At 40.3% G+C, this 24,567-nt stretch overlaps 1 protein-coding gene across 4 annotated transcripts in view; it reads right to left on the reverse strand.

Moving 5' to 3' along the window:
- Positions 1-24,215, reverse strand: part of RFTN1 (raftlin, lipid raft linker 1) — a 118,372-nt gene extending 94,157 nt beyond the window's left edge. For 2 of the 4 annotated variants that reach the window (XM_050938410.1, XM_050938409.1), the window contains exons 1-2: positions 17,997-18,062; positions 16,665-16,817 (exon numbers count right to left, since the gene is read on the reverse strand). In XM_050938410.1, coding sequence (XP_050794367.1) covers positions 16,665-16,817; positions 17,997-18,006 — 163 coding nt within the window. In that variant the 5' untranslated portion in view covers positions 18,007-18,062. Of the gene's footprint in view, positions 1-16,664; positions 16,821-17,996; positions 18,063-23,972 lie in introns of those variants that run through there. The other 2 variants (XM_050938411.1, XM_050938412.1) reach the window with 2 other exon arrangements.
- Between the last annotated feature and the right edge of the window lie 352 nt (positions 24,216-24,567).

Genomic DNA, 24,567 nt, shown 5'->3' on the forward strand with positions numbered 1-24,567 from the left:
AATCAAAATTATTAAAACCAGTTTTATAAAACTAGTTTTATAAAATCGATTTTACGCATCCACACTAGGGCACATTAATTCGGTGGTGTGCGTCCATGGTCCTAGGCTACCATCGATTTCCAGAGCGGTGCACTCTGGGTAGCTCAGTAAAAGAATGAGACCAATAACTTCGATTTCCATCCACACTAACCCTAAATCGATATAGTAATATCGATTTTAGGGTTACTCCTCTCGTTGGAGAGGAGTACAGAAATCGATTTTAAGAGCCCTTAAAATCGATTTAAAGCGCCTTGTAGTGTGGACGGGTACAGCGTTAAATTGATTTAACGCTGTTTAAATCGATTTAACGCTACAGTGTGGACCAGGCCTGATCCACATAAACTGGAAAAAGTGGGTAAGTGGCTGAGTTATGGGGTGAGTGATGGTCACGTTACTTAAAGCTACCGAGGCCCAGCTTCAGCCAATATACCCCATTAATTTCAAGATATCAACATCTTTAGAAAGGAATCTAGGAATTGCCATAATTGGCTCACAACAGTAATCCAACTAGTCACATCCTATTATAGCCACTAGTCATTACATGTGCTTTAAAGTAAGATTCAAGAAACCCAACAATTATGAAATAACTTACCATCTGGAGAAGTTTCTTCCAAAATCAGGTAATTTGTGGTGCTTTGACATGAGAAGTTTGATACATCTTATTATTTCATATTCTCTTGCTAATATATCTGTGAATGTTCTTGTTCATATACATACCATTTATTTATTATTATATTTTATGCAATCCTTTTTAATCTTTCTAAGATCTTGGCCTCAACAACAATTTATGGCAATGAGTTTCAGACATTAAATATGCACTCTTGGGAAATTTTCTGTTCTTTTTAATATTCACTTCTTTTTATACGGGCATTTCACACTCAGGCAAGTTTTTACTCCACATTCTAATGCTAGTGAAACAATAGAGAAACAAACTGAGAATCTTTGCCAAATCTAAATTAACCAAGTTTGGCCCCAGACAGATGTTTACAATATCACAAGCATCTTTGTACCAAGTATACACATACTACAGCTTTAAATAAATAGCAAGCTATACAAACCTTGTTCATTTTATTGCAATCTACAGTAAATGAGAAATCTCCTAAAAATGGAATTTTTTGAGAACCTCTTATGTATTATCACTGAACCCCACTGTCATTAAAATTTGCTATCTGGTAACTGTTTGATGAGCTAAAAAGGTACAAAGAACACTGCCTCAGCCTACAAATTTCCATCCAAACCAACAGAGAATAATTTTGGGATTATTGTTTTTTCTTAATCAAGCATAGAGGAAAAAAGTAGGTTATACGCATTATATTATGAGGTTTTTCCATATTCACAAGATAATTAGTGCATAGAAATCTCACTGAAGCTTCAGGGGCAGTTTCCAAAAGGTAACAAGAGAATTTCAAATAATTCATGAAAAAGGGGAAGACAAGAGAGTGAAGTCGACAGCAGTTTTGATTGAGTAAACAGGATTTGAGCCTTCACCTTTAGAAAGTACATTTATTGGTATTACAGTTTTCATGTACACTTAAAATGAAAATTGAGGCCAAGGCTTGGCCTATGCATTAAATTAATGCACGCTCCAATATAAAGGTCTAAATTCTTCAACAGCACATCCACTCACCCTTGGAAAAGGGATTTGGATTTATCAACACAGTCTCTGTTCCACAAGCCAACTTATGCAACAGAGGATTGGCAGCCTCCAGGGAAACCACAATCCTCTTGGCTCATGGTGCCTATATATTTTATACATACTGCAAGGTGCAACATAGAGAAAAAGGGACAAATGGCTGCATACATGTTTGAGGGTTTCATACAAATGTTACCTGCTGGTTTATGTTTCCTTTCACATTAAATCTACACAGTTTCATATACATTTTCCCTTCTCTTTTTATTGTTATCTTCAGTGCAATTTAGAAAATTACATAGGATGATACTGGTACTGTGCGCTAACTTTAGGATATTTTTTTAATTTAGATTTTTTTATCCAATCCTATTACTACTACCAATTCATGTCCCTGTTTCGAATGTTCTTGTTTCTCAATTGCATGTATTTATAGCATTCTTTCTTCTGTACAGGCAATGAGACTTACCAACCATTTAGTACTTCAGTTAGATCAAATAAGACACAGCAGTCATTTTCATCTTTTTATTTTACTTCGTTTAAAATATTTAAATTTTTAGGTAACTTTCTTCTCTTTATTTCAAGATTTATTCACATTTTTCATTTGATTGAAAACATGTTATTCAAAGTATAATTTTCTGCTGTGCTTTCAAATCGAATTCTTTTATTAGGGCTACCTTTTATGATTTCTCATAAAAGTAAATTGCCTTGTTTCAGCTTTAGTAGAGATATGAAATAGTCATAGGTTATGCAGTCAGCAGTATTTAGACAGAGCATGCATTCTGCATTGTACAACTAAGAATCCAGTTTTATTTAAAGACACTGTGGACTGGACTTTGCCCCCCAAATTAGATTTTGTTTACAAAAGGAAGAGGGCATGAGTCTTGATGATATGTAATATGAACATGTTCATAGGGGGAGGCGATTATATTCAGAGAAAACTAAGGTTGGCAGTGTTTTGGTTTTTTTTTTTAAAATTCCCTTGCAGTGATGTGAACACAAACAATACCATGGCCTTGTACACGTGAACCAGAATACCAAGTAGATAAACAAAGTTAAACTGCCCTATCTAGTTTCAGACAATTTTCCACATAGAGTGAAATGCAAAATAAGAGAACAAAACAGCATGAAAAGGTGAAACATAAGTTAGATTTTTCTTCTTTTTTAGTAATTCCAGCTGGTTGGAAAGTTGTGATGAAAAACCAATGAAAAAAAGTTTTGTTTGCAATTTCCCCTTTATCTCCATCCCTTTTTCTGGCTAGCTGTATTATTAATGGGTGCATTCTTCCATATATGGGAACACCCCGGCCTTATTGGGGCAGGGTTTGAGTTTCATCCCGGAGTTTCCTTCGTATTGTTGTGTCAGAGGAGCAGGGTTTACTTCCACTCTGTCAGCTGATCTTGGTCTGCGGAGGCCCACCATCTTTACACAGTGGCTGTGACTGCCTCTTAACCCCAGCAGTTAGCTGCTAATTGTAATCTTCCCTGTAGCTACATAGCAGCACAGGAGGAAGTAACCCAATGGGAGTTAAGGCTGATCTGATATTTGCAGGAAAACTTGTCGTGAAATGGCTGCTCCCGTCATCCAGCTCCTTCAATCTACAAATCCTCATGGAGCCCTAACTGACTCCCAGGATGTACTCACACAGAGGTAGGCCTGTGCAGGGACAGGCAAAAACATACAGTGGTAATGATGCCTACCATGCCACTCTCTCAGCAGTCTCTGATAGGCTTGGCATGTAAAAGTAGAGGGAGAAACTCAGTCCAGGATTTTTATAATGGCAGCACAAACTCAAATAAATTAATTCCAGAAAAGATCAAGCTAGAGGAGAAAGAATAGATTCAACATATTTAGGACTAAAACTATGTAATTATTTCTTTGGAATCATGGCAGGGGTAGGCTACATCCATAATGAACAGTAGCTGCATTAGAAACACATGTTCTTGAATGTGCTAACGTTGCCAAGCCTCCAGGATTGTCCTGGTGTCTCCAGGAATTTAATTACAGATTAATCTTAATCAAACATGTCAGGTGATGAAACTCCCAGGAACACATCCAACCAAAACTGGCAACCCTAAATGTGCCAACCTTTTAAGACTAGATATTATGTAACTTATTAGTAAATTACTTATGCTATGTTGAAACAAACAAAGCCTTTATGATGCCTCCTACTATTTTATATAGCGCTTTTCCCACAAATTGTTACTAAAAAAAAAAAGCTTACTACACAACTAAATCCTTTGTCAAAGCCTGCACCTCTAATTCATGCAGAAAGGTCTCCAGAATTTTTCTCTTTATCTTTAGCAGTGCATTTATCAGGAATAAGGTTTTTATAGTACACTGAAAATGACAATAGGGGCAGAGGCTGTGGCCCAGCATTGGCAGCTGAGAGAGATATGTCACCACCAACACATCACATCACATCTAAGTAGGCAGGAGAACCTGTTAGGGAGCCAGAGAATAATGGGAAAGGCATTAAATATTAGCAAAGTACTTCCCAAGAGTACCATTTTGGGTTTTTTTAGGCACGCCAGCCAGAGCAAGGGTGATAGATTCACTAAGGAAAAATAAATTTTTGTTGCCAAAAAAAAAATGCCTTTTTTTTTTCCTTTAACTCAAACCTTGCTGTTGCCCTCCAGCAGTTGAACTTCTACTCCCCTTCTGCACAAAAATGTGGCCAGTTTCCTTTGTGTGTGAATAATTCTCACAGAGTTATATTAGTTGTTTGCAAGTCTATTGGAAAACCACCTCGTAAACCCTAAATATGGGTCATAGGAGCATGGTAACAAACTCCAGCACCAGAGAATAGAACTGAACTGCAAAAACAAACAAGAGGCCATTGCTGACAGATCAAAAACAGAGATCTGTACTATTTTTCATAATTATGCCTGCTAAGAATAATAGAGCATTCCCCCAAAATATCTGATAAGAAAACAGAAGTTTACCATCATTGCTTTGTACAGTCAAGAGTTCACGTGATCCTTTCCAAAACAGTGCTACGTGTAAAAATACTTCGTGGAAATAAAAATGCAAGTACCAGAAACATCTTGCTTTCAAAGCTGCCAAAGAATCAGTTACTGGAGGTAAAATAATCTTATCCGAAAGTAATAAATGCACATAATAAAGACATAACAGATGTCCTATCTAACAGGGAGAGGATTCTACTGCACTATGAAGAGGGTAAATATGAAGCATCATGCAGCCCATCTTAACAAGATATAAACCTCTTCCTCACGCCCGGAAATGTTCAGCCTCTTACCATCCTTTACGACAATTAGTGGCATTGAAATTAGTTTTATAATCCCACCTCCTGCATAGCATCTTTTTTTTTTTTAAATAGGTCAGATGCTCAGTCCCCTCCAATGAACACGTTAAAGAGGCTTTAAAGGCAGCAGGATACCCCAGCATAAGGGGTCTCCCGAGCCAGTGGCAGAAGCAATGCAACAACCTAATACCAGCCACCAGCATGGAATGCATGGCAGAAGTGACACTGTGCGCTGGTTAGTCTTGGTTGTTCACAATCCTTAGCAGGCCACAAGATACCCAGGCACAAGTTAAGAGCAGCTGTAAAGCTGCTCTAAATTCCACTGGGGGCCAAGAAGCATCTCACCAAGGTCCCACAACCCAGAGGGTGCAGAGGTGGCTTAAAAGCCACCTTTCTTCCTCTCCATTCCTGTGCTGAGTGCATATCAGCTGGAATGGAGAATTGTTCCCAATGTGTTTATAAAACTACCAGATTCTAAGTAGTATTAGGTCTCCCATTGCCCAATAATGGAATTTCATAAGTAGAGAAATTTTCCTACATGGTTAGGAATAATGCCTTTTGAACAATTAACCAAACTCAAAGGAAAGGCAGCTTGAGCTTCTACCATTGGTTTTGGAAAGGCTTTTCCTGGAAATATCAGCTGCTGAGCAGATCATTTCTCCCCCAAAAAATTTACTAAAACAAAAACAAAAAACTGACAAATATTGTAAGGGTGCAGCTTGATAACAAAAGTCTGACAATTATAAAGTATTTTATTCAGTGCACATGTGGTGAAGAACAATGAAAATAATCCTGCAGAATATGTACAATTTTATCTATTTGATCATATGAAAGGCTTCATCAAGGCAGTCGACCCAGCTGGAAAAAATCGGATAGAAGCAGGACCACAGAGAAAGACAGATGCTGCATCTGAGCTTAGCATTCCTAAGTAAATAAATAACAAAAACAAAACAAAAAAGATTCTGACACTGTTCCAAACTTTATACAACAATAACTTAACAAAAGACCATTTACTCTGTCGGTCTCTCTTTTCATTCTTTTGTTTTGTGTTGTTTGATTCAAGTAGATGCTAATTTTTTGCTTTTTAATAAATTTTACAATAAGTGGTGGTGAATTAACCCGTGCAATTTAGCACTATTTGTCAATTCTTGTGTCAGTTGTTCAGAAATTCAGGAAATAATTGTTTAAATAAAAGAGAACCAATACAGGGCTTAGCAACCATAGAATAACAACAGCAGATTGGTGTTTATTTGTATTTCATGAGTAACCATGTCTTGACTCATCTCTAACTTTTTCAAAACTCTTTCTATTTAATTTGTAAACCTCGTACCTCATTCCCTTTCAGATTAAGGCTTTTATCATTTCATTTCAAAACACATGGCATCTTTAGGACTCCTCACGTCTTTGATGTTTTGAATTTTTTATGAATCACATACCATGTAAAGGGTCTGTATTTCAGAGTTGAGATGAATTCTTTTACGCAGTGACTGTTTAAGAGAGATGGGTAGAATTTCTGCCATTTTTAACGCACCTGATGACTGTCAAGCTTGTCTTTAGTGCATTGATCAAGAGCTGCAGTTCATAGCAAAGACTTAATGAGAATTTTTCTCCCTCAAAGAAACTGTTTCTTTCAAGAAAAATCTACAGCTAATATGTGCATTATTTTTTTTATTTATTTATTTTAACTATACAGAAAGGCATGATTATACTAGGTAAAGAGGCTTTATTAACTACTGGTTAGAATGCCTTGAGCTTGCAGCTTCAGTACAATACCTTACTTCTAAACACAACAGCCATGCTCAACATTTTACAAAAGTTGGTCATACCAGTTGGCTGTGATGGCGGGAGGGCCTTAGGTCCAGCTGCACCTGTACACATTATACATTAAAAATAGAAAACAACGATATTTAATCCCTTCTAGTAAAATATTTTCCCTGGATCATGTGCTGCAATTCCTTTTTACTCTCCACTGCAAACTTCAAACATTCATAAGTCATAAATCAACTCCTCCTTCCCCCAAAATTCATGCGATCAACTTAAAAATGATAAGATTAAAAAAATAAATAATACATTGCAGGGGGTTTTGGTCTGTCCTGATTTTTGAGCCATATACCTCTAATTTTTTGAGTGATCATTTCAATTCAAAATTCAACCTTGAACACACAAACAAGACCATGCGCCTCACTGCTGACAGTCTGGAGCAGAAGTCTACTTAACCTCTCCTTAACTCTTGTAGGACGGTAGCTGCCATTCTCTCTGAATGCTCATCACTATCTTGTCACCTGCTCCCTGGAGGAAGTACTAGCCCATTGGGGGCCCTAGGCCGGAATACTGTGGGGGCCCACACAACACATACTATAAAAGTGAATAAAGGGCTGCCTTGAGCTGCTCACGGCCCTAAACAATTGCTTAGTCTGCTTAATGCCTAGCCCCAGCACTGCCCACTCCTCTCTTCCTTCTCTGCCTCACTCACTTCTCCTTGTTTTTCCTTATGCCCTACTGTCTCCTACTTGCTCCCTATATTCATGTGGCCACATTATTATACCTTCCTTTCCTCTCATGTTCTCCATCTATAACACCCCCGACTCCTGTCGCTCCTTCAGTGTCCTCCTGTTCTCAACATTTCCCTGTTCTTCCCACAGTCTCTGTTCTACCATTATATTCTCCTATCGCCACACACTTTCTCCATACACTCTCCTAACCACAAAACCCAGGAGGCAAGTACCTTCTGGTGTGCAGCTAGGCTGCAATCCCATTGGAAGCAATGGCCAATGGCAATTATTGTTACAAGGGCAGCCTCACTTCCACATGCCAATGTTGTAGAGAAATCATGACCTTCTTGACCGAAGGCAGCCTGCGGTTGCTAGGGTTGCCAATTTCCTAACTGCACAAAACCAAACACCCTAGCACCGCCCCTTCCCTGAGGCCCCGGCCCCTGCCCCATCCCTTCTCTGAGGCCCTGCCCCTGCTCACTACATTTCCCCTCCCTTGGTGGCTCGCTCTCCCTCTCTCACTTTCACTAGGCTGGGGCATGGGGTTAGGGTGTGTGGGGGGGTGAGGGCTCTGACTGGGGGTGTGGGCTCGCGGGGTGGGGCAGGGTACGAGGAGTTTGGGGTGCAGGAGGGTACTCCAAGCTGGGGGGTGGGGCCAAGAGATTCGGAGTGTGGGAGAGGGCTGTGGGTTGGGGCAGGGCGTTGGGGTGCAGGAAGGAGTACGGGCTCTGGGCTGGGGGTGTGGGCTCTGGAGCGGGGCCAGGGATGAGGGTTCAGGGTGTGGGAGAGAGCTCTGGGCTGGTGCATGGGGTTCGGGTGCGGGGTGGGTCAGGGCTCCTGCTGGGGGTGTAGGCTCTGGGGTGGGGCCGGGGATGGCGGGTTTGGGGGGGCTCAGGGCTGGGGCATGGGCTTACCTCAACCGTCTAAATCAAGCTACTCCCTATGTCTCCTGGCTCTGTGCTGTGCTGCACCCTGGAAGCGGCCAGCAGCAGGTCCGGCTCCTAGGTGGGAGGGCCAGGAAGCTCTGCACACTGCTCTCGCCCACAGGCACCGCCCCCTCCATCTCCCATTGGCTGTAGTTCCCAGCCAATTGGAGTGCAGAGCTAGTGTTCAGGGTGGGGGCAGCACATGGAACCCTGTGGCCCCCGCCTAGGAGCCAGACCTGCTTGCCCCTTCCAGGGCACAGTGCAGTGCCGGGACAGGTAGAGATTAGCCTGCCTTAGCCCCACAGCACCATTGACAGAACTTTTAAGGCCCGGTTGGCAGTGCTGATCAGAGCCACCAGAGTCCCTTTTCGACTGGGCATTCCAGTCGAAAACTAGATGCCTGGCAACACTAGTGGTTGCAGTCACATTCAAAGTAATGGAAGTAGTGGCCATCTTGAATAGAAGCCACATTTTGCAAATTTAGTGCCCACAACTGGTTTTAAATTCTCATGATCTACAAAATCAAATCAAATATCGAAGTAACTCCATTCACTTTTATTTATTCAATATCTTAATAAATAGCAAATATATGTCAAAACACTTGATTTACAGAGTTATATCAGACTTTTCATGTACATTTATCAGACTTCCTAAATACATTACAATATCTAATTATCTAATAACCTAAAATATCTAAAAGGGAAGAAAAAACAAGTAATAATAAGAAAGTCTGAAAAATTAGTACCTCTGTTAAATCAAATGTGGAGTCAACACTTCAGACTAAGTATGACCATTAAACATATATATATAAAAATAAAAATCTGGTCTTCTTAATATAAATTATAGTGTCCAATCCTATACTCTTTACTCAGGCAAAAATCCCACTAATTTGCAGAATCAGGCCCACAAGTGGCTATCTTGCAATTTCCAGACACAATGGGAGATGGTAGCAACATTTAAATTCACTAAAGAAAATTCTCATCTCATGTTTCAGTTTTTATTGTAATTTAATGTAGCTTTTTCCATTTATGGGTTCAAAACAGGCTTTATACTGCCCAATAACCTCGGGGGGGGGTATCTCAAAACTACACACTATGTTAGAGGAAGACAGGATTTGAAACCACAGATGTCTTGTATTGCATTGAAGAAGCCACTTTTCTTTTAACCATAACACTACAACTGCCTGTGTACCCAATGCTGTGGTCCTTACGTTTCGCTGACAGATTCTGGTCGTCCGTGGGCAGGATTGAACTGTGATCCGTGGAGCTTAGTGCATGAGTCTTTACAGCATGAGCTAAAAGCCAGCTCGCTCTTACTGAATGCTGTAGAGCAGACTCATTTAAAACACACACACACACACTCTCTCTCTCTCTCTCTCTCCCCCCCCTCCTTTCGGTGCCACTAGATGGGACAGAACACCACACCCAGGAGGTGCGTGGGTTACACGTACATAAGCAGAACTCAGAGAAGTCAACAGGAAGTTTTCCAAAATGACTGCAGAGTCACTTAAATACTTCCCTTTTCTTGCTAAAATGGTAGAGTTCCTTATTTGTCAATGGAGTAAAAAAATATTTTTTGCTTACTATTCCTATATCTCTAGTTGCTTGACTGTGGCTGTATGTATATAGAGTGTTATAGGTAGAATTATTTTGATCCTATGCCTTTCTGTTATAGTAAAAAAATCTGGCATCAGCATGATGACCCCAAACCACATTCAGCCTATGACTCAAGACTAAACTGTTGACCCATACACTCAAAAGCAATTATGCTTTTTCCTCATGGGCCTGTCATGTATAACAGTTAAAGGTCCAAGTTGTTTTTCTTATGGAGAGGTTTTTACTTCCCCTGTAGTTGGTGGGCTTACAATGCAAACTAAAAAGAAATGAGTTATATTTCCCCAGGGTTTTCTTTTCAGTACGATTAAGAAAAGTGACTTCTTAGTCAAGAGCTAAGTGACACCAAGATTTCCTGTTTTCTCTCAGCAGGGAGGCTGTCACCACTCAATATTAATTGATTTTAACCCTCCATCCATCATGCCACGGTTCCACAAATTTCCAGTCAAAGATCAACTATTGTTCTCAAAATAAACTATGCAGAACTTCTCCATTAAAATTAAGTGTTGCATATATTTTGTATGTTCTGTTACTTGACACAAGTTAATGGATATTTTCTCTAAATATGCAGTTAAAAATTATGGAAAATCCCCTAACATTTTACCTCAGGGTTCCTTCATGAAGCCATTATGGTTTCATTATTTAATCCATAACAAATTACAAGCAACTCTGGGGCCTGATTCTACTCCAATTTAAATCAGTGGAAATCTTGCCACTGATTTAAATAGAAACAGGATCAGGCCCTTTTGGCTTGTAGCTCTGAGGAATTTTCACCACTCGATCAGAAACAAAGCCTTTGCACTTGGCAGCTGATAAGACCAATTCCTTGATTCTGAACAACATCAGGAGCATGTAACCCTCATGCAGATCGAAAAAAATTATAAAAGTGGAGGCAACAGACTCTGTAAAAGCAAAGAAGGAGATTGGATGCAGTACTTGAATTGTTAACAGGATGAGAAGGTTTCTTAGAAATACAAACCTTTCTTCGCAGATAGATTTTTAACTGCTTTTCCATTATGGGAAACAGAGATCAATCTTAAGAAAGAAAAATAGTTCAGCTACAGCTTTAAAAGAGGCTCAGTTCTTACTGTAAATACAAAGAAACAAATCAGAAAGGGTAAGAATGGAGAGTTCTACCTGCATATTGCTATCTATTTTTAAGGTTAATTAAGTCAATATGTTATAAATGCTGTAGCACCTGGGAACCAGGCATTCCCATTTTTTTTCATAACACAGATCTCAACAGAAAGATTGTCTTGCAGACCTCCTCACACAGACCACCTCTCCCATTTGTAATTTTTTAACATCTCTGTGGCAACTACAACTATTGCCTACCTTGAAGATATTAGTGAAGTATTTAGACTGGGATTGTATAAAAAAAAAGCACTTAAGGGATCAATTCACTCTCAATGGAAGCTGGACACTAACTTCCTTAGGAACTTCTGAAAATCTCCCCCTCACTGTATTTTTAGCATCTTGTATCATGATTTAGCAGATGGAAACCAGGAGAAGACTTAGACCTATGTGACCAGAAAGCTCTCCACAGACAGGCAGTAAGTGCTTTGCAAAGCATCAAAACACTGATCTCTAATATATACACCATAAGCTTACATACACCATAAGTGTATATTCATGAACTGCATATTTACATGTGTTCTTTATCAGCAATTGGTAAGTTCACAAGAAACCATCAAATAATAGCTAGGTTTTCATCTACCCTACAAAAAACTACCCTGTTGGGGATCCTGTTACAATATGGTATTTCCCCAGAGCAGTTTGGTCTTGCACAGGCAAGACTGATGGCTATTTTAAAAATTTCAGTGCATATGCATGTTATTAATAAGACCTCAGTACCGAAATTTTGTAGCATACTTAGTAATAAAGTCAGTCTGACCTACTCCTTACTTTAGATCCATTGATGAACATGCATTTGGGCAAGACCGTGGCCAGGTAGGTAAAATACAGAACTGGATATCAGGTTAAGATTCTATTCTTAGCTCTGCCACACATATAACTTTAGATACGGCACTCAAGTTCTATGTGCCTCAGTTTCCTCATCTGTTACATGAGAGTAATCTTTCTCTACCTCATTAGGATGTTGAGGTAATTTATTAATTGATGTTTATAAGGTGTTTGGAGATCCTTGGACAAAAAGTACTATATAAATGAAAAATATTATTGTTTAACATTTTGTTTTACAAGAAAAGGTAAAATGATGAAATCATCTAAGCAACATGCTGTTGGAATACTTAGCATATATCATAAGTAAAATATACCTTGTCAAGAGATATGAGACTGCAAACAAGAAACTAAGTATGTCTAAAAAAACAATTTTTTGAGTCTATCATAATACAGCTATATACACAAAAAGTATGGGAAGCAAGTTTCTATTTAAAAACTAGAATGTAGTTGATATGCTTTCCCAAGCTATTAAAACTTTAGTTAAAAGCCAAACAGGGTAAAGAAATCTGAAGTTCTACCTATCAGTTATACCAATTAGAACAATTATTTTTAATAAAAGCAATAAATCTGCAGCATATAATACTCACATGTTTAATGTTCTTTTTATGTCATATTACATATAAAAATTGTTTTCTATGCCTTGGAGAAAACATTTTATGCATTGCTGTAGTCTGATAATTGGGTTTTGCTTTGACCTACAGTGGTGAGCAATTTTACTGCAGATTGCTTTGAGCAACTGTAATTCATTTGAAGGAAATGCTGATGTGCTTATCAGAAGACAAAAAGTAGAATATTTGCTTTCATATTTGATTGTGATTTTATTACTGGAGAGGGAGTAATGCCCTGATCCTGCAAACACGTGCTTAATTTTTCACATGAATGTAGTCCAATTGAAATCAATGTGACTATATGCATGAACAAAGCTAAGCCCACATATAAGTGTTTGCAGGATCAGGGCCTACAGCAATACAAGATTTAAACTAAGATATTGAGCGATAAAAATTTTCAGACAAGTAATCCATCTAGGGTGACCAGATGTCCCGATTTTCTGGGCCAGTCCCGATATCTGGGGCTGTGTCTTATATAGGTGTCTATTACCCCCATCCCCTTTCCTGATTTTTCACTCTTCCTGTCTGGTCACCCTAAATCCATCATCCCCTTCTCCTTCCCATTTTACTGCTCTCAATCTGTGGATTTTATCTTTCCATATTTATCTGCTAGGAAGCCAGTTTTATAAGAAGTAAGTTCTTTTCTAATTTATCTGTGTTTTACATATGGTGCATGCTCTCATTGTAGCCAATGCACAAAGATCTCTGAACTAATAATATTTTACCATGCTAACTTCATTTAATCACTCTAAAGAACAAAATGGTGGTAACCTATCTGGTCAAGTGGAAATACAAAACTAGAATGCTGATCTCCTTTAAACACCTCTGCTTACAAAATGAAAGCAGGTAATTAAATAACTTCAAATTGGAAAAAAATTGCTTTTACCAGTCTTAAATCAAATAATAACACCTGCAAATGCAGTATTTTTTAAAATGTACAGCCACATACTCTAATACAATTTTTAAAATGAATGGTGAAAGGAAACAGAAGGCAGAGACCAGGCACAAGCAACTGTTTAATATAATATCAAAATCACTGGTAGAAAGGGAAGGTAATCAATGAAGTAAATAGCAAATGCTATATCCTGCAGAAAATAGAAATTTGTTGATGAAAATTTGCATCTTTTTCAGTGCATTAGGTTTCCAAGTCCCAGCTATGAATACAATTAGATTCCCCCCAGTGACATTGTGATCAGTTAAACTAAGTACCTTGTCAAGACAATAACTGAAATGTGATACTAATTTAAGTATATTTCAATAGTAAAGGTTCACTTAACTTTTGATTTTACGACATAAAATATGACCTCATAAAAGGCTCATCTATACCATAATGGTGTGTTTTGATTAAAAAAAAAACATTGACTTCAATAAATCTGAAACAACTGTTGTTTGAAAAATATAATTGAACACCAAAAATGTTACTTGTCTCATGTCCAATAGTGTGTCACACATTTTAAATATATACAGAAAGATAGGTCCATTCTCTGAATAGATTATAATCTAAGATCCCAGTTCTACAAAGACATTCATGTACTTTAATTTGCACACTATGAGTAAAGAACTGGAAATATAATCTTAAAAAGACAATACAGATAAAAGAGTGGGGATGGATGTAACTCAAGAGTTCTCTTTTTCTAACCTTAAACTCTTTGCTTTTTTTAATTTTTCTCTCTTTTACGATAAAGATGCTAGCTGTTACACTAAGGAATTCATTACCATACAAACACACACATAAGATACGAATCAGTTAAACAATATACAAAACTAAATCAATTTCTAACGTCCTCTTTTGGATCCAGGCTTTACAGCAGCGTGTTTATAAAGGGACTGATCCTGCAGACAGACCCATGGACATTCTTGTATATCTCTTGTTTCAGGACTTTTACACACAAAACCTAGCGTATGAACCTGCTAATCAAGGGACCAGGTATAGGAGGATGGATGGTTTTGTGGCTAAGACACTTAACCAGGATGCAGGGAATCTGAGTTCTGTGACAGAGTTCCTGTGTGGCTATTTGCAAGTCGCATCATCATTCTGTGCCTCAGTTCCCCATCTGTAAAGTGAGGATAACAACATCTCTAAACCTCAGAGTGTTAAATTCAGAGCTTAAATTCAGCTGGAGCCATCCGGAGCAGAGCTCCAGTAAATATTTTCAAGCCCACGAGAGCCCCAGTGCACCCAGCTAGGCTGAAACCCCAAGCCTCAGGGCTCCAGAAAATACTTGGGGAGAATTTAAGCACTGGTTTGGAGGATACATTCAGTAAAGATTCTGAGGCACTCAGATATGGTGGTGATGAGTGACACAGAAAAGACTATAAATAAACAAACGTCCTCAATATTAATTCATTTCCACTAGCTCCACAGTATGCAATATATCACAGTAAGATTGCTTAGAAAATCAAAGAACAGACATGAAGGCTCTCAGAATTTCAAAATGAGCTATTTGCCTTAGTTTTGTATTTATTTACTTCAATTTCAACACACAAATATAAAAAGAATGCCTATCCCAGCCTCCTGATGTTCTTGACAAATAACTAGAAACTCATTCCGATTAAGACAGAAACAGCTGTAAAAATTCAACAACCCTTCTCCAACAAAAGGAACTAGTCCACAAAGTCAAAATTTCTGTACCTCACATCCCCAAACTCCATTTCCCTCAAATCCACATTCCTACTCAACCACTCCCTCCAAATTCTCAGCTTTCTCCCAATGTCTGGCCAAAAAGAAGGGCTTTGCAGCATGGAGGATAGGTTGATCAATGGCAGTTAATCAAGACGATCACAGATGCAATCCCATGCACTGGGAGTCCTTAAATGTCTGACTGCCACAAGCTGGGACTGGACGACTGGGGATGGATCATTTGATAACTGCCCTGTCCTGTTCCTTCTCTCTGAAGCATCTGGCATTGGCCACTGTCAGAAGACAGAATATTGGGCTAGAAAGACCACTTATCTGACTCAGCCTGGCCATTCTTATGCCCTAAAGGTTAAACAATTCATGCTATTTTCGATGAAAAGTGAATTCTAAAATCAAGAGGTTCTCAAGGAGAACATTTTGCCAGCAATGCTCTGTCTCCCATAAGTGACTTCCAGCTTGAGCATCTACACTGACAAAGTTGCACCAGGAAAGAAGTAATCTCTCAAATAGACAGGTCCCTAGTCATTTAGCACTTTATAGGGCAGAACCATGATTTTAAACTCTGTTTGGAAACCAACAGACAGCCAATGCAGATTCCAGTTGTCATATGTTAAAAAGTGGGCCACAGCCTTCTGCACCAACTTCAGGTTCCAAAGAAGTTTAAGGTTTAGCCCAATGTAGACTGTACTACGGTAGTCTAATCTTAAAATAACAAAAGGCATGGATGACTGCAGCCTGGCATTGCTGGAAGAGCTTCTAGGTTCATAGATGTCAACACAAGAGAAAATAAATGGAATATTCATGAGCAGTTGTCAGATTAAGATGTGGACTATTTGGCATACTGTTGAAAGGAAGAGGCTCATTGCTGGACAAAGTTAAGAGACATACTGAAACTACAAGGCTCAGTGCCTTTCAGCTGTTTTTTTTTTAAAGTGGGCTTCTGCCATTTTCCATTTTTCCAGGCCGAATGTAACAACACAGCCCATAGACAATAGTCACAGCCTGAGGGTTATGAATGACAGGACAATAAAGGGACAACGCTGAATTCAACCTCTAAAAACAGTGATCGAGAGTGACAGTGGGAGGGGGAAACAGTGGAAAACTGTCCAACATTGCAGCTCTGAATCACTTTACCAAATGAAATCTGGATAATGTGCAAACGTAAAGGAATCTAGACATATCCTTTCATATCAAATACACTGAATATAAGGAATCCCTTCTAAAATCTGAATAGCTATATTTTATGCATTAGTTTAAAATCTATGGTAGAAAAAAAACGTTGAGTACGATATTGTCAAGATGGTAAAATCATCAAGATCATTGTGACTGCATGTATTAAAGTTATTTGAGGCCAAAGAGATTAAACAAGACTTTTAAAAAATATATAAATACTCACATGTACTACACTAATTAAAAGCATTGTGAATTGATGAATTGATTGGCTTCTCGGTGTCATCAAAAATAAATGAAAAGAAAAAGACTTTTGTACTTACCATCATTCAGAGTTGTGAACTCCAGGAAACGATACTCATAGGAAACATCTATCTTGGTTTCTACCTGGGGCCTCTTCAAAGTTGAATAGATATTACCAGGCCGTTTTTCATCACGCTTCTCTAATTTGTTTAGTCCACAACCCATTTCAACAGCTGCTGATTCAGAGAGGTAGGGGAAAGGGGAAGAAAAAAATAACAGCACTCATTTTTCTATTTCATATGCCAGTGTCAAAGTTTCTATGATTTATATTTATTTTTAAAAATACACTATCCATAGACCTTTAAAAAACAGCATAATTTAATAAATGTTCAGATACTAAACAATCCATATTTATCATGGCTGACTCACTTTTTTAAAGATAAAATTACCAGGTGTACTATTATTTTATTGAAAGCTGAAAATGTAATGTACCTGTAATATACTCTGAAGGACACATTCAGTTATAGCCAGTGATATAAAATGCAATATAATGTTATTAAGCAGTCAACATATATATAAAGCAACAATTATTTTATATATCTATGACTGCTATAGGAAAATACAGCTATACCTATCCAACTGCAAGATCTGTCCTAATATTAAAATTATCACTAGATCTGTATTTAAATGAAAAAAAAATATGTATCTGTAACTAAATGTTTCAGCTTTTATGGGATTTTAGATAAAAATCCTGTATTCATCCTATCCCTCCTGTCTTTTTCAGGGTAAGCTACGGGAAATAATAGTTACCTTAGGAAGTCAGCTTTAGAACAGAATGAAAGCTGGCTGAACACTACTGATAGCCTAACACAAATTGGAAACAGAAATCAACATGTGCTAAAAAGAAGATTTGTTGCTTCAGTATGAAAGTGTCCAGAGAAACGTTACACAAATGTGTGTTATATGTTGTGCCAAGCTTTAAGTGTTTTGCCACTTACCCTATGGAAAAAATAATGCTTCTCTGTTTATTTTGGCAGAATTAAACAAACTTCATTATTTTAAATCATTTCTATAAAGCTGGAGTTAGATATTTTACTTAGTGAATTAAAAGCTAGGCACTGCTAATGTGTTTTTCTATTTTAGACATCATACAGTCTGCGATCAATGATGAAAATCAACATTGCAAAAATGTTTAGTAGCCAAAAATATTTAACAGAGTTATGTAATAACTATGCTTCCTTTTACAAATAAGAATTCCTTTGCTTTGCTTCTTTAGCTACATCCATTCACAGTACAACAAAGGATCTTGGTAATATGGCTAGCACAAAGAAAACAATATGTTAAAACAATGTGACAAAGCAGCCTATACTTTAAGGTACTGATTTGATAAGGTACTTAAAGCATATGCTTACCTTTAAGCATGAGAGAAGTCCAACTGACTTTAACAGGATTACTTTAACCATATGCTTAAGTTCCTTGCTGAATCAGGACCAAAGGCCGCAAGAAGTCTTATCAAGCAAATCAATATTTGGCTATATTTCAGTGGTGGATGAGATAATCTCTATGTAGAGTGTGTATAAGTATTAGGGTTGCCAACTGTCTAATTGCACAAACCCAAACACCAGTGCCCTGCCCTTTCCCCAAGGCCATGCCCCTTCCCTGCCCCTTCTCTGAGGCCCTGCCCCCCACTCACTCCAGCCCCCTTCCCTCAGTCACTCGCCCTCCTCCACCCTCACTCACTTTCACCGGGCTGGGGCAGGGGGTTAGGGTGCGGGAGAGAGTGCAAGCTGTGGGCTGGGGGGTGGGGCAGAGGGAGTGTGAGAGAGAGGTGGAAGGGGTGCGGAAGGGGGTTAGGGGGCAGTGCTTACCACGGGTGGCTCCCAAAAGCAACTGAAACATCCCTCTGGCAGCAGCTCCTAAGCGAGGGGGGCAGAGGGTCTCTGCGCACTGCCTCTGCCAGCAGGCACCGTCACTGCAGTTCCCACTGGCTGCAGTTCCCAGCCAAAGGATGCTCTGGAGTCAGCGCATGTTCCTGCGGCTCCTGGAGGGCAGGGGAGAGGGTGGGGCAGGGAGCTCTGTGCAGTTCCCGGCCAATGGGAGCTGCGGAGGCGGCACTCGGGGCAGGGGCAGCGCGCTGAGCCCTCTGACCCTCCCAGGGGCTGCAGGAACGTGCTGGCGGCTTTCAGGAGCAGCACAGAGCCAAGGCAGGCAGGGAGCCTTCCTTAGTTTCTCTGCACTGCCAGACTTTTAGTGCCTAAAAATCTCCTGGTTTGTCTTCAGTAGCCTTTATTCCGAGAGACTCCCGGCGAAACAGCAACCCTAATAAGTATGCAAATGTTTATAAAGTGCTCTGGGTGAAAACTGCTATGTAAGTTGTTAGTATTACTAGTTCAGGGCCTGCAGCCCTTCTTCATGTGAGGAGTCCCTGTGAAATCCATAGGATTCCTCATATGAGTAGGGATGCAGGAGGAAGTCTTTAAAGGCTCGGTGATGACTTGTGAGAAATTACTAAAAATGTTGTTCAATTTTATGTTTTTTCTGACTTAGCTTGACAGCCCTAGAGAATTAAAGCCTCTGCTTACCACAGAACAGTATAGCAACACAAGCTTCCCCAGCAACGTTTCTCTATCCAATTTTGAGACAACAATCCTTTGTGTCTTCGTGCTCATACAGATCATAGAATATCAGGGTTAGAAAGGACCTCAGGAAGAGAAGTCATCTAGTCCAACCCCTTGCTCAAAGCAGGACTAATCCCCAGTTTTTTACCCTAGATCCCAAAATAGCCCCCTCAAGGATTGAACTCACTAGGCTGGGTTTAGCAGGCCAATGCTCAGACCACTGAGCTATCCCCTCCCAGATGGTGGGGTCTCTGCTGAGAATGGTGAGTTTTAAGATGTGGACCCCTTTGCATGTGGGACTGCATTGAGACCACCAACTATTTTCATACTGATGCACTGAATAATTATTTACCCAATGGCTATAACTTTCAATTAACTTCAATTAATCACCTAACTTCAATTAATGACCTAATGGTGAAAGATGCCATAACCCATATCTAATCTCTGAGACAGGAAGTTCCACCTTTCTTTTAATTAGATATTTTTTAAATGCCTGGGGTAAGGGTATGAAAACAGGATCTTTTCTCTGGAGTTAAAAGGATAAATAAGCAACAGAAATGGGTTCCACAGTGACAGCATAATCAATTGCTATGGAAATGATGATGATTCAAGTGTGGTGACAGAAGAAACAAATTATTAAAAAATAAAAGAACCTGCATTCACATGAAAATTCTTAGTAATAGAAAAAGATTTTTAAAAACCTGGATATCTATAAATCACTAGAATTTTTAAGAGCGTTTTTCAAATTTTCTACAATTTCCATTACACCAGCTTTTTAAGAGAGAGTTAATTTTAAAGTAACAACATGCTCTTATTCACAATTCAACATGACGAATTTGATTATTGATCCTTATTTACTTGTTAGTATAAGGGGAAAAATTATTATTTTTCAACCCATTACATTTAACATGAAAATGAGAATAGTAAATATTTGTCTGTTCTAAGTTTTCAAACAACTGTGTTTCATTGAGACTGCATCTTAATTATCAATACAACAGCTTCATGTTTCTAGAATTATTTAATGATTTTTTAATGGCAAAATCTAATGAAGATTGCTAAATATTAGAAATGAAGACTTTTCATGGTTTCTTAGAGTTGTAAGAAATACATCTTTTAATAAAATCTCTTGAAAGTTTGTTTCACAACATTTTGGAAGACTGTGTTTTTAGTGGCAATTGTAAGGGCTAGGAGCCAGGACAATTCTTTCTATTTACAGGTCTCTCTGTGACCTGCTCTCTGACTTTGAATAAGTCACAACTGCCTACTGCCTCAGTTTCCCGTTCCGTAAGACAAGGACAATATTTACCTACCTTACAGGGACGCTGGAAGGCTTTTTAAAAAATAACTATAGGGCTTTAGATTTGCTAGGCAGTCAGGGGATCACACATTTTTTAAAGCTCCCACAACTTTAATCCTCCCATTTTGGAGAGGATCAACTCATGCAGGGGCAGCTCCAGGCCCCAGCAAGCCAAGCACGTGCTTGGGGAGGCAAGCCGCGGAAGGCAGCCTGCCTGCCATGCTTGGGGCGGCAGAATTCCTAGAGCCACCCCTGAACTGATGGACTCAATACTGAAAAGGGTTTTGGCTCTGACTCTGCTCAGTGCTTTGGCCAGCCATTGGCCTAATACATCACTGGAGAAGGAAGCATCAAAGCTCCTCCCCAAGTATGTTACTCAGTTACAGAATGGCTCTTATGGAGGGAATTGGTGAAAGCAGCTTTGCTCTGCAGAAGTTTTCGCTTAGCTCAGTTACTGCCAGTCTAGGGCAGATGGGCACGGCCTCAGCTCCCTCCTCCCTACACTGACTGCAGAAACATAAAGAAGTTCTCAGCCCCAAACCCACTCAGCCTTTTTAAGCTAAATCCTGAGGACAGGAGTTGCTTGAAAGCTCAGTCCTCCCTCCACCACAGTTAAACAAAAGTGGTTCAGTGTGAAGCAGAAGAGTGACAATGGGGGCAAGAAGTACCAGGGAGAAAACCAAGACTGGGGAAGATGATGGACAGCACCAGATTTTGGAAACAACCAACAAAAGCAGGGAGCTCATTATGCTGAAAGTGGGCATACAGAAGGGACAGTTGACTCCTGCCAAGCTCTCACAAAGCATTTGAATTCATCCTTCTTTCACACTTTGTAATCTCTCACACACTTTGTAGGAGTTTTAAGGACTTCCTTTGCCATGAAAAAAGTGAAACTGTCCTGAACTATCTACATGTGTTTTATGTGTGTTTACATATAACTTTGTATGTAAATATAAAAGAATAGTAGGTGACATCACTTTGTTACACACAGGTAGACAATGGTTGTTTAGTCAGTGGCACTCAACTGTTCCAGACTACTGTATCCTTTTCAAGAGTTTGAGTTGTCTTGAGTAACCTCAAGTTTCACCTCACTTAAAATTGCTTACAAAATGAGACACAGAAATACAAAAGTGTCACAGCACACTATTACTGAAAAATTGCTTACTTTGTCATTTTTACCATATAATTATAAAATAAATCAGTTGGAATATAAATATTGTACTTACATTTCAATGTATAATATATAGAGAAGTATAAACAAGTCATTGTCTGTACTGACTTTGCTAGTGCTTTTATGTAGCCTGTTGTAAAAGTAGGCAAATACCTTGATGAGTTGATGTACCCCCTGGAAGACCTCTGCATTCCCCCCAGGGGTACATGTACCCATGGTTGAGAACTACAAGTTTATGTAACTTAGGTTTTCAAATGATTTGAAGGAGCAAATTATTTATGTTTCCCAGCACAACTCAGGGCTGCTGTAAGTATTTAGTAATATTTATACATACTTGCTCTGCACTACATTTTCACTCTCAGTCCAGGGGAATACCAATGTTCAAGGAGTGGAAAACCCCATGCCTGATGTAACAAATTTATGAGGCCCAGTTAAATGTTCCTCTAAAAACGCAGGGAAGGTAGACTTAAATAAAGTCATAAATGCGACCACTGGTATTGTGAAAAAAAACATTATTCACATAATTTATTACTAATTGCAAAAACTGAAACTAATAGATTAGAAGCACTATAAAGGAAATGTAAAAGATTAACAACATTTTCCCCTTGTAAATTAAAGATCATTTATGTCTTAGCAATGTTAATTATTTTTCTGTTAAGTCAAAAAAAGTTAACTGAGTACTACTGCCGTTCCAAATAAACAACTGGCAGTTTATTTTAAACAGATAAAATATCAGTTTGGAAACATGGAATATTTACAGTTTTACTCCCAATAAATAATTTTTAGGATAAAACACATCTATCAGTCCAGCTTGGTGGCTTGGCTTAGTTGGTGCATTGTACTGCCATACAGCAGCCTCTAGTTCCACTTGTTTTCCCCACCAACGCTATGAGTGCAATAGGAAGAGCATACTAAGCCCTACAGGAAGCCTTTGGCCAAGTTGCAAACATTACAGATGAGCTCATTCAATTCTCATTCCGTACCACCTCATCCAGTTCCCCTTTTCCAAGAGTATTACTGGGTTACTGGGACAATGACAAGCAGAGAAACTCATAGCTCTTACAAGAATGCAGATTAAACAATGCTAGAAAAAAAGTACATCATTCCCATTTTCTAGATTAACCAAGTTCATATTCACACACATGTAAACACATTCCTGTACACACACATATAATAACTGTTGTCCTACATTGCCAAAATGTCACTGATATCCATGATCTCTGTGAACCATATCACATCAGTGTGTCACTGTTCTTGAGTCTCAATTAATTTCTGAGGAATTTCAAGCCAGAAAGACTAACAAGCCATTACCACACTGGTCCTCAGGCATCATGCAATAGCATCTTCCTCTGTCTGAAACCAGAGTGAAGCTGTACTACAGAGCTTAGATTATGTACATGGTTTTGGTCATTGTTATTACCTAATGGAAAAAAAATTCTCTAATTCCTTCCTCAATTCGGCCCTTATCATATATATTAAGTTCTGGAGACAACATCTCCACCAAGGTGGTAACCATGACCTTAATTAGCAGCCCTAGGGGTATAACTGCAATGTCCTGAAATCAAGGACACACAGCATCAAAGAATCAGAAGAGTTAGCCATGAACTAACGTGTCAGTTTTCAGCTAAGAGTATTTTGAATGAGCTGCCAGTTTAGTCCCAACATCACCATTAAGGTGTACAGAGCTGCTTGTCAGAGATGAATCAAGGCATGTGCCTGGCTATTTATGTGGGGCCTGATCCAAAGCCCATGAAAGTCTTTGGAAAGCCCAGCTGTCTTCACCGGGCTTTGGATCAGGCCCTGGAACAACACGGAAACAAAGGGAAAGCTGGTCTTTTTCTGCCCAGCTACAGTTCATAACCCACCCCAACCCCAGAAGTGCCCTGGGGAACTGAGGGCATCCAGCGGCGCATTAAAACAACACGCAGTAAAACCCCGTTATCCCATTGCTGCCGCCTATAACTCAGCTCCCCGTTCAGAAGAGGCGGGTGCCCGGGGATCCTTTGTCAAACTTCAAGAAGACGCACAGGAAAAGCCTGAGCGCCGCTGCCCCGAGGGGCTGCTCCCCACTGCCCCAGGAGCTGCAGGACAGAAGAGCGGGCTCCCCTCCTGCCCAGCCGCAGCGCATTCCCCAGCCCTGGCGATGGCTGGGGCGGTGCCTGCCGCGCCCCGCGCCCTCGCACCTACGTCCTGGGGGCGGCGGGAGACCCAGGCAGGTCTGCCGGGCGAGCAGGGCTTGGAGCCAGCCGGAGCCCCGCGGGGGTGAAAGGTGCCCGGCGGGCGGAGGTAGCGGATCCCTTACCTAGGGCGGGCTCCTCTCGCTGGCTGGCTGGCTCGCTCCACCTCCCGCGCTCAGCGCCCGGGCAGGGACATGCTGTTGCCGCCGCTCGCAGCCCGGCTTATAGCAGGGCAGAAAGTTTGTGCCGCGCAGCCCGGCCGGGGAGGTGGGGACCGGAGACCAACGGGCGGCCGCTGCCCGGGGGAGGCAGCGCTTCTGGGACTGGGAGGCGCCTCGGCGGGGACAGGCAGCTCCGCTCAGAGCCCGAGCCGCAGCCGTAGCACTTCCTCTTCCTCTCAAGCCGGCGGCACACGCTGCTCCGCTCCGCAGCCGCGCGCCAGAGCGCACGGGCCGCGGGGCGTAGGAGAGCGGCTCCTGCCCTCCCTCGGCACCCCTGCCTGTGAAAGGCACCACCCACCTACCAGGCCTAGAACTGCCCGCTCCCCGGGGCCACTCTAGAACTGCCTCCCTATCACCGCACCCAAACCCCGCTCCCCTTGGCCAGTCTAGAACTGTCTCCCCATCACCACACCCAAACCCCGCTCCTCTTGGCCACTCTAGAACTGCCCTCCCGATCATCACACCCAAACCCTGCTCCCCTTGGCCAGTCTAGAACTGC

The sequence above is a fragment of the Gopherus flavomarginatus genome, chromosome 2 (assembly GCF_025201925.1).
Source record: "Gopherus flavomarginatus isolate rGopFla2 chromosome 2, rGopFla2.mat.asm, whole genome shotgun sequence".
Lineage (NCBI taxonomy): Eukaryota > Metazoa > Chordata > Testudines > Testudinidae > Gopherus > Gopherus flavomarginatus.